The sequence below is a fragment of the Lycorma delicatula genome, chromosome 4 (genome assembly GCF_047948215.1).
Source record: "Lycorma delicatula isolate Av1 chromosome 4, ASM4794821v1, whole genome shotgun sequence".
Taxonomy (NCBI): Eukaryota; Metazoa; Arthropoda; class Insecta; order Hemiptera; family Fulgoridae; genus Lycorma; species Lycorma delicatula.
The window spans coordinates 86,320,912-86,337,552 of NC_134458.1; the positions used below are offsets into that span (position 1 = coordinate 86,320,912).

The 16,641-nt window shown below is 28.2% G+C and overlaps 1 protein-coding gene across 1 annotated transcript in view; it reads left to right on the plus strand.

Annotated features, from left to right (window-relative positions):
• Positions 1 to 16,641, plus strand: part of LOC142323620 (uncharacterized) — a 330,873-nt gene that overhangs the window by 247,435 nt on the left and 66,797 nt on the right. Inside the window, exon 3 of the mRNA XM_075363491.1 lies at positions 13,245 to 13,387. Within this exon, the coding sequence (XP_075219606.1) occupies positions 13,245 to 13,387 (143 nt within the window). The remainder of the gene's footprint in view (positions 1 to 13,244; positions 13,388 to 16,641) is intronic.

The window sequence follows — 16,641 nt, forward strand, 5'->3', positions numbered from 1 at the left end:
GAGTAATGTTAGAGCGCTTTCGGATTATTAATCCATCATCAGGAACAGTGATATGTTATACATTATAATTATTTACTTCACATATCATTAATTATACTAAATTGAATTTTATAAGAATATAAATAAACAATTAATCGTTAAAAGGTAAAATAAAGTTAAAGTTATCCCTCATGTCAGTATGAAGTTCTCAATGGTTATATTTAAATTATGTTGTTTATTTTTGGTTTATAAATAATTTATATATTAACACCAATGGGGTCATGCTTAATAAAATTAATTAAAACGGTTTAGTTTGTTCGTGGTAAAATTTAATTTTTAAATTCAAGACGTAACAAATTTTTTTTTTAGAGCGGATCATTAAGTTGTAATGCCAAATAATGAATACTAATCAAAATTATTGATATCAAAATCAAAATTAAAATATAAAAATATCAAAAAGAGGTAGCACTAAAGAACTGTTTACACAAAAAAAATCAATAAAATGTAAATTCAGATAAGATGAGCGTATTGGTTATTAATATATCATCGGTATATATCAGCGAATTAGTAAAGTTGAAGAAAAAAGTTAAATGAATAACTAACCAGTACTTAACGATATAGTTCAAAAAGAGTATTTTTGCCTGTGTTTATGAAAATAAAAATAATTGTTATTTAAAAAAAAAATATATATATATATATATATAAATCTTTACCTTTTGAAAAACCGGGCGTATATAAATCGGTTATAAAAATCTTACCTATAATTTAAGATATATAGAAAGTTCTTTATATATCTAAAGGAGAATAAAGGAAGTAATACTAAATAGAAATAATTATAAGTAAGGATAAAATAGTATATTTACGTAATAATAATAATAATATTATTTTTATTACAAATTCTTCCGGTAAGAAAGCGATCGATTAAGGTGAAGAAAGCATCCTAATTAAATTACCAAATTACCATACAGAAAATAAATAACAAAAGTAAGAATTATTTTTGTAGGCATTGTAGAATGTTGCTATTGCCTCACACTATCTATAACATACTAGAAACCAGTTTAATAATTACGATCTTTTTCCCGGTGACCCTGTACTGCCTGAATCAACGTGTACGTTAACAACATACAAACTTCGCTAACTGGATTTATTGAATAAAAATTCTTGTACACAGCCAGTTTATTTTTAATGATTTATATACATGTATAGATTTTTTTAGTATAAGTAAATGTGGTGTTCCAGTTTCTTTTAAAATATATACTGTATAAAAAAAATCTGTAAAAGATTATCCATTGATTTATAAACAAAAATAAACTAAAGATTCATTTATTAATTCTATTATAACAATATTATTATTAATTAGTTACTAAGTTTTTTTATCTTCAGTCATTTGACTGGTTCTCCAAGATTCCCTGTCTAGTGCCAGTCGTTTCATTTCGGTATACCCCCTACATCCTACATCCCTAAAAATTTGTTTTACACATTCCTAACGTTGCCTGCCTGCACAGTTTTTCCCATCTACCTGTCCCTCCAATATTAAAGCGACTATTCCACAATGCCTTAATATGTGGCCTATAAGTCTGACTCTTCTTTTAACTAAATGCTTCTTTCTTAATCAGTTTGCCGCAACACCTCTTCATTTGTCACTTTATCCACCCATCTGATTTTTAACATTCTCCGATAGCACCACATTTTAAAAACTTCTAATTTTTTCTTCTCAGGTTCTCCGATCATCCAAGTTTCACTTCCATATTAAGCTACGCTCCAAAAACATTTACTTTCAAAAATCTTTTTCTAATGTTTAAATTAATTTTTGATGTAAACAAATTATATTTCTGACTGAAGGCTCGTTTCGCCTGTGCTATTCGCCATTTTATATCGCTCCTGCTTCGTCCATCTATAGTAATTCTACTTTCCAAATAATAAAACTCTTCTACCTCCATAATCTTTTCTCTTCCTATTTTTTCATTCAGTGGTCCATCTTCGTTATTTCACTACTACTACTACATTTCATTACTTTCGTTTTGTTCTTGTTTATTTTCATGCGGTAGTTCTTGCGTAGGACTTCATCCGTACCGTTCATTCTTTCTTCTAAATCTTTTTTACTCTCGGCTAGAATTACTACATCATCAGCAAATCGTAGCATCTTTATCTTTTCACCTTGTACTGTTACTTCAAATTTAAATTGTTCTTTAACATCATTAACTGCTAGTTCCATGTAAAGATTAAAAAGTAACGGGGATAGGGAACATCCTTGTCGGACTCCCTTTCTTATGTTCTTCGATTATTACTGTTGCTGTTTGGTTCCTGCACATGTTAAAAATTGTTCTTCTATCTCTGTATTTGAACCCTAATTTTTTTAAAATGCTGAACATTTTATTCCAATCTACGTTATCAAATGCCTTTTCTAAGTCAAGTATGTTGGTTTGTTTTACTTTAATCTTCCTTCTACTATTAATATGAGCGCTAAATTTGCTTTCCTTGTCCCTATACCTGAAACCAAATTGGTCTTATTCTAACACTTCTTTCACTCTCCTCCCAATTCTTCTGTACAGAATTCTAGTTAACATTTTTTATGCGTGTATAGTTAAGCTAATTGTTCTATATTTTTCACATTTATCTGCTCCTGCTTTCTTTGGTATCATGACAATAACACTGTTTTTGAAGTCTGATGAAACTTCCCCTTTTTGGTAAATATCACACACCAGTTTGTATAATCTATCTAATCCTTCCTCACCTGCACTGCACAGTTATTCTGCAGGTATCCCGTATATTCCAGCAGCCTTTCTGCCATTAAAATCGTTTAATGCTCTATTAAATTCAGATCTCAGTATTGTATTTTTCCTATTCACCCTCTTCGACTTTCTCTATAACACCATTTTCTAATTCATTTCCTCCGTATAACTCTTCAATATATTCCACCCACCTATCGACCTTTTCTTTTGTATTATAAATCGGTGTATCATCTTTATTTAACATATTATTAGATTTTAATTTATGTATCACAAAATTCTCTTTATCTTTCTTGTAAGCTCCGTTTATTTTACCAATGATCATTTCTTTTTTCACTTCTGAACACTTTTCTTTAATCCACTCTTCTTTCGCTAATATGCACTTCTTGTTTATAGTATTTCTTAATTGTCGGTAGTTCCTTTTATGAAATTCGCCTTGTACTAGTGCCTGGGCTGCGCTGAATATGCTGAATCACACGATGTTCATCATTAACACGATGATTAACTTTCCTTTCAACAGAAAACGAACATGTTGGAAATAATCCTTCCGTTCGTAAATGCTGCTACACCGAAGAATATTTAAAAAGAATGTTTATTAGGTACAGAAAGAATAATACGATTTTCTATTTTTCGTCTTCTTTGCTTAATAAAAACAGATTTTTAATGTTTTTATTGGCTATATTTACATTAGTTTTCTCAGATTAAAATTTTTCCGCATTTAAAAGTGATTTAACAACGCTATTGTACAACAGTCCTAAAAAAAATATTGTTTTTCACACCGAGATTTGCGTTTTATATCGGATATCTTGAAAAATACTGGAGTTACAGTTCTGGGACCTATTTTATCCTATTTTCCAGTTCAAATTACATCAAAAACCACCAACTTTCCTTCTTAATTTGGGTCTCAAAAATGACAGCAGGACCTCTTTTTATTAGAAGAGGTAAAGTCCGGGCGAAATCTTTCGCTAGCCGTAACTCGAAAAAAAGCGTTTCCAAACCTATGTTTATACGAACGTTTTTCATTATTTTTACCAATAGAACATGTTCTAAAAGTTTCTTCATGGGACACTCCGTATTTATATAATATATATATATATATACACATCACAAGAATGAATAAGATGAATTCGAAAGTATTTAAGGATGTTAAAATAAACAAAAAGTTACATTAAGAAAAAATCCTGTTTTTACACAGTATGTCTGAAAACTTTCAGTTTTCCATCTGTATATCTTTTTAAATTTTAAACAGAAATCTATTACTCAAGCAAAGAAATTAAATAGTTATTAAAATTCTGTAAAACTGAACGATTTTCCGAAGGTAGAAAATTGTTTAAAAAGAAAACAATATTTTTTCACTTCTGCACATTTATTATTTAAATGCATTTTATTTACTTAAGAATAAAATATATCTCTTAGTAAAATAAATGTTAATTTTATCTTTAGGATAGTAATAATTTATTTTATAACAGAACTAAGAATTTTCTAATAATCTATTAAAAAATAATATTTTCATTTCCACAGGAAAAAAGGAAACAAAATCTGGGTTAAAATTTCAGTTTGACGTATATCCTGTTAAAAATGAGCTTCAACATCCTACTATAATGATTTCAGCCGTAACTCGGTCATTTGAAATCGGATATAAAAGACTGAAATTTCATATTTTTTTTAATAATATGTTTCAAGATTTTATCTAATAAAATATTATTATTGACTGAACTAAAAGCTTCAGAAAATTTTGAAAATAAAAAAAAACAAGATTTATTTGTTTCGTAGAAGTAGTAATATTAATCATGTTTACCAAATTTTATGTAATTCAATTCGTCCACAAGATATGAAGTTTTGTTAAAATAAATAAAATGGCAGCTACGAAAATAAAATCTTCTCATACATATTAAGTGAATGAAGGCGTTTATTTTTTTATTGTTTGAATACCTTAAATCACTTATTTCACTATTTAAAAATTTTCATCTTGCCATTTAAGATAAACTAATATAATACGTGTATTTTTTTTTACAATTCTTATTTCGAAAAAAATTAGTTAATATATATTACAAAAAATCGATAATTTCTGCTAAATAAATCTCGGTTATTTACGTCTTTGAAAGTTCTAAATGGCAATCATATTAATTTATTAATTGTTAATATAACCAAATAAAGTTTAATTAAAATATAAAATACTTTATTCTAACCAAAATGTCATGTAAATCAAATAAAATTCAAATAACCGAATTATGGTGGAAATCATTACACCATGATTTAACACTTCCAATTCTAAAACAAGGAATACTGATTCAGTTTGCTTTATCCCATATTGAAAAAGAAGTATTTACTAAATGCTCAACGCTTTCTTTTTCCTTCTGTAGACACTACAACCCATTGAACTTTATCACCTATAGAAAAACCCTATAGGTTACTCTTATAATCAACAGATTTTCTCCATTTACTATTTCCCATCAACACGAGCTCTTCTTAAATCCTGTCCTCTCATTTCCTCCTCGATCTACACGTGTATTTATTTTTTCCTTGAACTAAATCTTTCGTTCAAATTGTCTGGTATTTTTGAATATTCCATTCTATATACAGTACCGTAACTCATCCATCAATTCTTTGGGATATAATAAATTTTACAATATTTTTAATTAATTATGATATCAAGTTCGGTCTTAAACCTGTCAAAATATTTATCTGGTGCTAAAAATAAGGGACAGTTTTTCTCGTTTTAAGTTACATTAAACATTTAATAAATAAATTCAACGATTAATTTTAAAAGCCAGAAAAATATTTTTTCAGAAATTTAATTTCAAACATTTTATAAACTATAGCATTAATAATAATTTTTTTTTTTTAAACTTGAATTTGTATATCTATTTACACAGGGTTTATCACGAAATTTTCCCTTGATTTTCATAACCTATTCTACTCGTGAAAGGAATGGAAAAAGTTTAATATGTCCTGAAATCCTTCATTTGCGAATTACAACTACTAAAAAATTTCGCTCGGATTTCAACTACTCCGGTGAAATGAGGTCGTACTGAAAACTTTAGGACGTTAATTAACGGGCACAATTAGTAATTTCTTATGGCTTATAACCTGAAAATCGAATAAAATAGATCCCACAACCGTATCTGCAGTAGTTTTTGAGAAATTTGTGGTGAAAATTGGGGTAAACGACACCTTTTTTTATGTTTGACGTACAATAACTTTGTTAAATGGGTAATAAACACAAAAAACCTTTAATAAAAATTTGAGAGTTTAATTCTGAACAAATTGGAGTAAGATAAGTTGAACAAAACAAAGAAACGTTAGAAAAATTCGAATTCTATATAGAAACAATACATTACTCACATTTTTCAGAAAAGTACTGATTTAATGTAGGCAAAAACCAAATTATTTTTTGGTGATGTGAAAAATTTGTAAAAACAAAATTTAATGTTTTAAAAATTGCTGTTCAAAAATTTAAAATAACTGGAAACTACACAATTTTAAAATAAAAATTACTTAGATAATAATTTTTTTTATTAATGACATAAATACTGTAAATTATTTGAAAAATGATTATTTCAAAGTTGGCAATAAAATAACAACAGCTGATCAACAATGCGCAATACTGTATTAGTGTTTGAATCATTCTTAAGTTGTATTAAGTATATCGGGTACGGCGAACTGTGCTGTCGTTAGCTAAGGTTTTTTTATGAATTTTAGATTGTACGGTTTTCCATTGAAATAATGCCATACTTACAACAGAGGAATACGCTGACATGGTATTCATTTTGGATGTGTGTAATGGTATTGCTACTACTCATTACTACTATTCATACGAATGATCTGTCCAACACGACGCTGTTATTGATGAAATCATTATCGATGAAGTTCAGCGCAGTCCAGGCGTCCGATCCGCTTTCTAAGCGGATCGGGGAATTTCGCATTCGATGGTTTGGAGGAAACTTAAAAAAGTTTTTTCCTTATCATAAACAGCCGTTCTATATTTACAACCAGAAGACGGCCCACTTCGCTTGGAGTTCTGCAACTGGTGGAATACAAATCGACTACTCTACGAGTGTTTTGTATACGTCAAACATAAAACATAAAAAACAAGGTTTTTTTACCCCGATTTATTAATTTTCACCTCAGATTTCTCAAAACCTACTGCAGATACTTTTCTAGGACCTATTTTATTCAATTTTTTAGGTCAAAAACCATTAATTTTTTCCCTTAATTAACGTTCTAAAATTTCAGTACGATCTCATTTCACCGAGGTAGCTGAAATCCGAGCGAAATATTTTACTAGCCGTAACTCGCAAACAAAGCATTTTTTGACATTTTTTTACACGAACTTATTCCATTATTTTTACGAGTAGAATTGGATGTGAAAGTCTCGGGAAAACTTGTGATACAATTTCTATTTTTTGGTTTTTATTTCGCACTTTTCACACAATAAGTTCAAGTTAAGTTAAAATGAAATCAAAAAGATATTTTTCATTAATGCTTTCTCTTTTTTTTAATTTCAGTAATTAAATAATATCGCATAGATTAATAGAAAAAAAAATAAGAGAATTCTACTGACATTATTGAACCCCCCTAACAAGAAACGGGTTAATAGCCTTTTAATTCATGGTAAGAAACAACGCGTAAAGATACAGAATTTCAACCTTTGATGTTATTTCTCACAGTGAAAAACAATTTGAAATATAAATAAATAGATAATATTGATAGAAAAAATTGTTCAGTCATCTACTATTAAAAGCAAATGACTAATAAAATACACTGATTTTTGCACAAAAAGAGAGTTTGATATTTTTCCTACTAGCATACCGATAATGTGTCCATAACAGCCTATCACTCAGTTGTTACTTTAGAAAAGAATTATACACAGTAGCGGTTGAATATAACGTGGAATCCATGTTTGAAAAAAATCCTACAGATTTTTCTTTTATTCTATCTTGCATCATTTCGTTTTTTCTTGTCTTTATATGAATACTTTTATCTTTTAACAGTAATTGATGAAAACCTTTCAATGATTAAAAAATATTTCCCTTTTTTATAAAAGTAGTTGATTAAAAAAAATAAATATATATATATTCTAATCTTTATCAAAGACCGTCTTTTATATTATTTATTTATTTATTTTTTTAAAATCCAACGACTATTTGAAAGTCATCCGCTTTAATATTTTGGTAACTATTCAGATTCATTCAAGAAGTATTCAGATACATTATTTCTCTTTTTTTTATCATAAAATCAATCGTAAAATCCCAATTCTCAGAAGTGAAAATGTACTTAAATGAAAAATGATTTTTATTAAAAAACATATTTCTTCATATTAATGTATCATTTTTAAAAAATCTAAAAAAAAAGCACGGATATATATTTGTTCTTTACATCGTAAATAAAAAAAAATTAACTACTTAAATAAAAGTAAATGAAGAGCTGTAATTATACTTTTTCTATCAAATCCTAGGTTCTTATAAAAAAGTTAGATAATAGAAATAACCCGCTTTGTTTTATCAGCCGATATAATCACGAACATTTTTATTGTCCGTCTTTCCCTGTTTGTGTAAACTAACATACCCAGCTATATAGTCAATTGTTGGTTAAAAATTCATGTAAGTATATTAAAAATTATGTAATAAATAAACAAAATAAATTATGAAATAATACAGATTAGTTAGTAGTGATTGATATAAATTTCCACAACATATAAAGCAAAATGACAAACATCAGATCTAGTGAAATAACTATTTTATTTCAATCATTCGTTCGTCGATTTTAATGTGATAACTGCTATAACGCAAGTAAAATTCTTCAATAAATACGGAGTTTAATTTTTGTTTGTTACATCAACCACCAGGAATCCTAATTATTTCTGCCGTACAATCAAACTTTCTTCAATAATTTTATTATAGAATAGCTGATGCCTATTTCAGTATTCATTTTTCCGTAAGAAAAGCGCAGTTAAAAAAACTATTTAAATAGAAACTGTCAACGCTTTTAATGAACTTTATCGGCATTTACATGAAATTTAAAATTCAACTCCTCTACTAGTCATCCGTAGCAAACATTATTTCGTTCATCAGCGTAAATCAATTCGTACGTAAAGTTTTTGCCGTAGAGGTTTTTTAAAATGTTTAATTCTTATTCACCTAAGTAAGCCTGACATGGAATGAATCTTGAGAACATATATATCATTTTTAAAAGGGACTAGTTCTAATATCAGGTCTCCTGCAACCGTTAGCTTATGACACGTACCAACAGTATATAGTTATAGGTACTCATTTAATTTACAAGTTTTATTTTTATTTGTGTTATTATGTTGAAATTCAGTGAAATTTATTTCTTAATTGCACAACGATTTATTCAAGGATAGCAGCAGCATGTTATGTTAAAAAAGTTATCCATTTTTTTTTAACATGACGTAAAAAATAACACGATCTATGGTTGTAACAGTAGAAATTAATAATTATGCTTTTGTAGTTCGTAATATACATGTATTCTTTAAGAATTTACCTTACATAATTTTCATTGAGAAAACAAGTATCTGTTTCATATCACATTTCTCGGTCGTAAGTTCTTACGTTCATACCAAAATAAGTTGAGCAATAAATTTATACGTGCACGCTCATCATTTCTTTTCTTTGTTTTTCCACTTCCTTTCTTAAATGGCTTCTGTTTTTCTCTTCTTTTTTTTAATTTCAATAATTTTTTAACTTAAATCACCATTCAATAATTAATTTTCTCTAATAAAAATGTTATCCGTAGAATGATCGCCTGGAGATGTTCTCTAAAGTTTTTTCATTAAAACATTCAAATTAAACATTTCTATATTAGGTTTAATTGACTAAATTTAGAAGAAAAAAAAATTAGTAATATTATATGTATGATTTTTGGAGTACTGCCCTTATAAAGTTAGATTACTTTGATGGAGCCGTAATCATAGCACGACTAGATTAGCGGCGTAAAACACTGCCGATTCATTACTGTGCTGTAGTATTTTTTAGGAATGAAAAACCTTTCTTTGGTGAAGTATATTTTTTAAATTAATCAATGAAAAGACTGAATTCGAGTTCTTTTCTATGTTTTAGTTACATTTAAATTTACTTCAAACAAAAATGTCTATGAATCATGGAGATTTAAGGACAAAAATTACCCTTTTTTCCTTAGTATTCCCGGAAGTAAAATTTCAAGCTCCAGCCTTTCCTAAAAAAAATTAAAGAAAATAAATGTCCAAGTATACTTAAGAACTGTATTTATTTGCCGTTTAAGTTTTTTCCTGATATTCAGTTTCTGTAACGTGAACATAAAAAAATAACTATTTCGGCTCTTCGTAAAGACGGGACTTTTTTATTTAGCTATACGTTTTAACTCACTTTCACGGTTTGTACATACTTAAATATTTTTAATTAACAATCAGATTGAAAAAGAACTGTGAAGGCAAAAAAAATTTCTTTAAAATTGCTAGTAATCTTTTCTATGGAAAAGTGGAAATTCACGTAAAATACAGCTTAGATACTTCTCTTATTGCAGCGGTTTCACCGTTTGGCATTGTACATTTCTTCTTTCTTTTTCCTTTTAAGCCTCCGGTAATTACCGTTCAGATAATACTTCAGAGGATGAATGAGGATAAGTGTACTCTTGTACAGTCTCAGTTCGACTATTTCTGAGATGTGTGGTTAATTGAAACCCAACCACCAAAGAACACCGGTATCCACGATCTAGTATTCAAATCCGTGTAAAAATAACTGACTTGAACCAAACGGAATTTCGAAGTTTACTTAAAATTTTATACTCAGTTTGAAAAATTTTGAAGAAGTAATTAGCCATTCGTTTCTAAACCTAATTATATATATATATATATTAAAACTGAACATTGGGAAGGAGGAGAGAGCTGGACTTAACAGAGAAGTTGTTGCCGAAATGCATATTCGTAACACCTATTTCATTAACGTACTCTCTCATACAGAGAGGCTGCGGTCGTAGTCCAGGTTGGTAGAATCGCCAAGCAACCTGCGAGCTATGAATTACTTCCACCTTTACCTTTAGTGTACCTAACCAGCATAGGGAGTCGTCAGGCGTGTAACTAGGGAATAAGTTGTACTGGATTCATGAGGCATTCAGTTACAGAAGAGTAGTTGATCACGGGTGTTTTAAAACATAAAGCGATATGAGATCTGTCAGAATAAAGTAAAAATTAGAAAATCCTTAAACCAATCTGGGATTACGTTACTTACAAAAAGAAAAGAAAGAATAAAATTTCATTTATTTTACTGTAAAACGCTATTCTGTAGAAATTTCTTCCCTAAAGTTTGTTGAAGTTCTTTTAACTTGTGTTTAAATATAAATATAGGAGCTCGAAAGATATTGACATGAACTTACACGTACATATCAAAAACATTTGCCTGAATAATTTTCCTTATTATTGTGAATTCACAAAAATTTACCATCATTATCTTTGTCTACGTGGGACTTGTGGACCGACTACGTTCACCGTCTGAATTTACAGGTATTAGGTATGGAGAGTCGCACGGTAAAAATTTGTCTCCAGAATTTTGAGAGATTCATATTAAGGCTTACGACACAGAGATTCTGAATTGAGGATGACCCACGTTTCGTTTGGTTAAACCCGATTAAACCTATGTACTTTTAAACCCACCGGGTTGGTCTAGTGGTGAACGCGTCTCCGCAAATCAGTTGATTTCGAAGTCGAGAGTTCCAGCGTTCAAGTCCTAGTAAAGGCTTTCAATTAATCACACATCTCAGAATTGGTCGACCTGAAACTGTACAACACTACACTTCATTTACACTCATACATATCCTCATTCATCCTCTGAAGTAATACCTGACGGTAATTCCCGGAGGCTAAACAGGAAAAAGGAAACCTATGTACTTAAGTAACGTGTAGAGGAGGTAAAACTGGGGTGAGAGTAGCAGTAGATAAAACTCGAAAGCAAGCAGAAGCGGACCGTACGAAGCAAAGTGATACATAGGGGGGTATCTAATGGGTTTCTCGGACGCTAAGAAACGTCTTCCTGTTTTAAGAAGCTGGCTATTTCAGATCCATACCGGCAGTTATTATTATTATTATTATTAATTTAAGAAAAAAGTTAATTGATTTACAAATAATAAAAAAAAAATAACTTTATGAATACATAATATTCTAAGAAATATTTAACAATAACGATGTATACGTTATCTGTATCTTGGTGTTTGAATTTTATGATGTAAAGATTACTTTTGTAAAATATATTAGTATATGGGTGAACGCATGATAAACTAACTTCTGTCATGTGGGTGTATGGTGTGTGTGTGTGTTTGTGCGGGAACGTTTAGTCGTTTAGTGATAAACTGCCATCAAGTGCGTGAGTCGAGTTACATTTAACATTTAGCTTCCTGCTGCACATCTTGTACATTCCGTCTACTTCAGACCACTGCTCATTCGCTTGATTCAAATTGCCTTGCTCTCTGGTAATTCGGTGGAGCACGTGATAGAAAACATTCCATCTGAACGTTTGTAGCTTATCAGTTCTTAGACACCCACTTATTTATTTTACTTTATTTCTTTTTCCGTTATATATTTCAGTCGCTTCTTAACTCTCTACTAAAAAGCAGACATGACCCTAGATTCACACACCTTCGCTTCGCACAAGCATACATACGTAATGTTAACATCCAGAATATGATATTGCAATATCACAAATATTAGATAGCTTAAGAAAATTTAATATCAACAGATCCTTTATTTTGTTCATATTTATAACAGTTCAAACTGATAGTGATCCTAAAAAAATATTTATTGTTAAAAATAATAATTCCATAAAGAAAATTAGAAACCGATTACAAAATAAATACATGATTGAAAAAAATTAAAGTATTTCTTTATTTAAGAGACAATAAATGGCAAAATCCTTTTCTTCTAGAGATTGATGGACACCGGTAATAAATCCACATTTAAAAAATTCTCCGATTTCAATACGGTATATTGGCATTTCCGGTTAAAATTAATTTGTTTATAATGGCTAATGTTCATACACGTACACACATTTTAATATTTATTTAAAGCTTATGATTTGAAAAATTGTTATTAGTTCCCAAAAGAAGACGATAACATAAGATAATCTTTTGTAAAACACAAACTTTTTAAATGATTTTCTTCTTTTGTTCTTTTTATCCTAATTTGGTCTTGTTTTTTTACTAACATTTATTACTAAATATTTGCTTTTTTTATTCGTTTTGTGCTGCATAATAAACGGCTGAAATAGGTAGAGCCAAAGTAAGGGGATTTATTGTATAAGTGAATGATAAATCATATGAGTAATCATTACATATATATTTATATAAATGTAATGGTAAATAAAATATATGTAGTTAATCAAATATATATATACATACGAGTATATATATGATTTATCGTTCTAATAAAAAGAATTATAAATCTAACAAATAGAGCAATTATTTCATTACTATATTTCAATTATATTTTTTCGTTTTCTTTTTGTATCGTATTTTTTATGTTATTGTAGTTATTTTAATTTTTATTTTCAGAGATTTGAATGAAGGTCTAAGATGCATAGATGAATATACGCGAAAGTGTTTAGAGCCTCACCAGAGGTCACATTTTAATCTGTTATATACAGATACCAGCATGGTGATACAAGAAATATGTAAGCAAACACCATATCAGGAAGGTATGTATTAATTTGCAACTTTAATATTAATTTATTAATATCACAAAGAAAGCATAATTCGGTTGCTGAAGAAGTATACAAAATAAAAGTACAATTAACATGTATCTATTTATAAATATAACTTACGATAAATGAATTAGAGAATTTGTAAGTAGTGTCAATTTCTACTCTGTCAGTTCTAAAAATACAGTATATAACAAAGTAAATCATATCTAGTGATATTTTTATATTACTTTAATACAAAAATATAATAGAGTCTATTTTAGACGATTTTTTTACCTTTAGCAACACGAAGTGGTACTATAGGAAATAGCGTATCGTGATATGAAATAATTATATATACAGCGTGAATCATTAGTACTGCATGTACCCCTTTCTAATTTTGAAGCTGTTTCAGATGAAAATTTGAAACGTTCAGGAGAATTTACCGATAACTTACGCTACATTTTGACAATAATAATAAAAATTTTTTTTCATTTTTAAATGATGGATGGGATGCAACTCAAAGTTTTTAAATAGCTACACCTATATGGCAGGCATTTTAAAGTTGGCGAAGGTACAAATTTAAAATTTTTCCGATTTTTAAAATATTTAAAATCCATTAAACATTCACTTATTGAATATTTCTGGTGGCATGAGATGTTTTGTTTTAAATTACTTAAATTAAGATCGAGAAGAAAATTAAGTACTAATCTATTTTTTGTTTTATCGCGAATAAATTAGATTTCTTGAATTCGTAATTTTATTTATGCGATCGCTACTATTAACCCTAGATTCCATAATATTATTTTTACTAGAATCAGCTAAAATAAGCTAAAACCTTTTTAGCTACCGGAATAGCTAAAAACTAAATTTGATATAAGAAAATTTATTTTCGAATGAAAGTTTCCCCAAAACGTTTCTGTCACATTGCTTTAAAATATCTTCGTAATTTCTTCCAATTTTTTTTTTTTTTTTTTACGTAAATAATACAATACCGTAATTTCTGTTTATAATGTATCTTAATATTTCATACATCAAATTAACCTTCAATTGTTATAAAATAACCCGGCCTAACTTCCCATTTCTACTAAGAAAAACAGGGCAAAATAAATGTAAAAAAGATGGGATACAAAATTTTTATTTAAGTGTTTAAATACATTATAGTAATAGTAATAATAATAATAATAATAAGACAAATTGTTCTGTCACTAATATTTTAATATACTCGTATTTCATTAATCCCATTAAGTTTTTAAGGTTTCTTTTTAAATTATTTAACAGATTTTTATACAAGAGATTGTAAAAATTTATATGTCATAATTAAACAATCAATAATTTCATAAAAGCAAAATACTGTCTCTGTAAATGCGTATCTCCGGATTTAGTTAACCTTGAAAACGCACCCAAAAATCCAGTTTTTGATCTCTTTCTCTGGTTCCTATCATCTGATTCTCTTGAAAATCAATAGGGCGATATTTCTGCTAGGTTTACATCATCCTACCAAGTTTCATCAAAATCGGTTAAGATTTGCGTCTAGTAGAGCAAACGAAAAAATCTTATACGTACATACATGTCTAATTATTTTCTGATAATTCAAATATTTTATTATCATAGTTACCGCTGTATTGATGATCTAAATATGATATAGTAAAGAAAAAGACCGAACACAGTTAAACAAACATCTAATAAACATCCAAGAGTTAACTTTCGCGATTATCCCGCATCGTCAGTTGGTGATTAATTCTGTAATTAGTATTTTTACATGAATAATTAATTAATGTGTTTTTCTTTATTATTTCATATTAACATACAGATGTATATAAACATAGCTGAATCATGTTCAGGAGAATCCAAAACGTAAAGAAAAATTGGCCCCTTCCCTCTGACACATCCTTATAAAATCTTACCGGGTACAGTGGCAATTTATATAAATTCTTTGGAAACCTGCTGAAAAACATCATATTTATTGTATTATTGTTTAAATTTAGGATATTGTATTGTATTATTGTTTAGGTTTTGTTTCTCAGTTAGGATATCATAACTTAATCAAAAAATATTTCTAATCACATTTAGATTTAATTAAACATGTAATTTAGTATATTTACTTTAAGGTTTATTTAAATATTATCTATGAAAATGTAAATAAAAGTATTTTGTACGCTTCACCAGTGCTACAAAGGCTTTGTATATAACTACAGTTGATAAGCATCAAACCAGTCTTATCTTTTAAAATAATTAATTCGTAAGAAAATAAAAGGAAATCTAAAAAAAAATTTTGCCTAGTAGAGCGAAAAAAAGTACCTGAAATACCCGTTTTTAGTTCTTCCTCCGGTTCCTGTTAACTGATTAGCTTTAAAATCAATATCGCTCTATTCCTAATAGATTTTCATCGCCCTACCAATTTTTGTTAAAATCGGTAAAAGTGCGTTAATCGATTAAAATGCGTCCTGTAGAGTGAACGAATGTTTTATTACTTTGTATTAATACTTTTATTACTTATCATTAATATATTGCATAAAATTTCTAATATAACAAAGCATCTTTAATCCGAATAATTCAGTTTGAACAACTCTTTTTAAGAAATTAATTTTTGTTCAGTAAAGATATTTATAAAATACATTTCTTAGTGACGAGCACAAACTCGCGTGGAAGTCAAAGAAATAAAATTAATTTTTCTTTTAATCTTTCATTATATTCAGTTCTTTGAAAAAAAATTGAAATTATAGCGTTTCGGATATACAAATAGTAGGAAATTTTATCTGAATAATCTCTACTTAGTAAATGCAAGTTTACAAACATTCAAATAAAATATTCCATAAAAGCAAAGTTAATATTAAATAAACGTCTTATTTGATGTTTTAAAGTTATATTTCTTATCAGCATAAGTAAAAAGTGTGAGGGTAGATATGTAAGAGGAAAAATGGATTTGAAAAATTCATATCACATCAAAAGATTGTTTTCTAGGGATTTTTTAAATTAATTTATTTAATAATATTTGTTAGGAGTACTGCCCGGCTTTAGCATTGAAAAATAATAAAATTTAAACAGTTTCTATAAAATTATATTCAAAGGTTAAGAAATAAATATTAAAAATTATATTTTTTAATATTACTGCAGTGAGTTAAATAAATTTATATTTAATTAATTTCTTTTTTTATAATAAAAATAAGGCAAAAAAGTTTACTTTTGCATCATTCTTTTAACTTCTTTTGATTGTTTACCTTAAATTTTGAAATTTTAACCCCATCATCTTTCTCTCTTTCTTTCTCCTG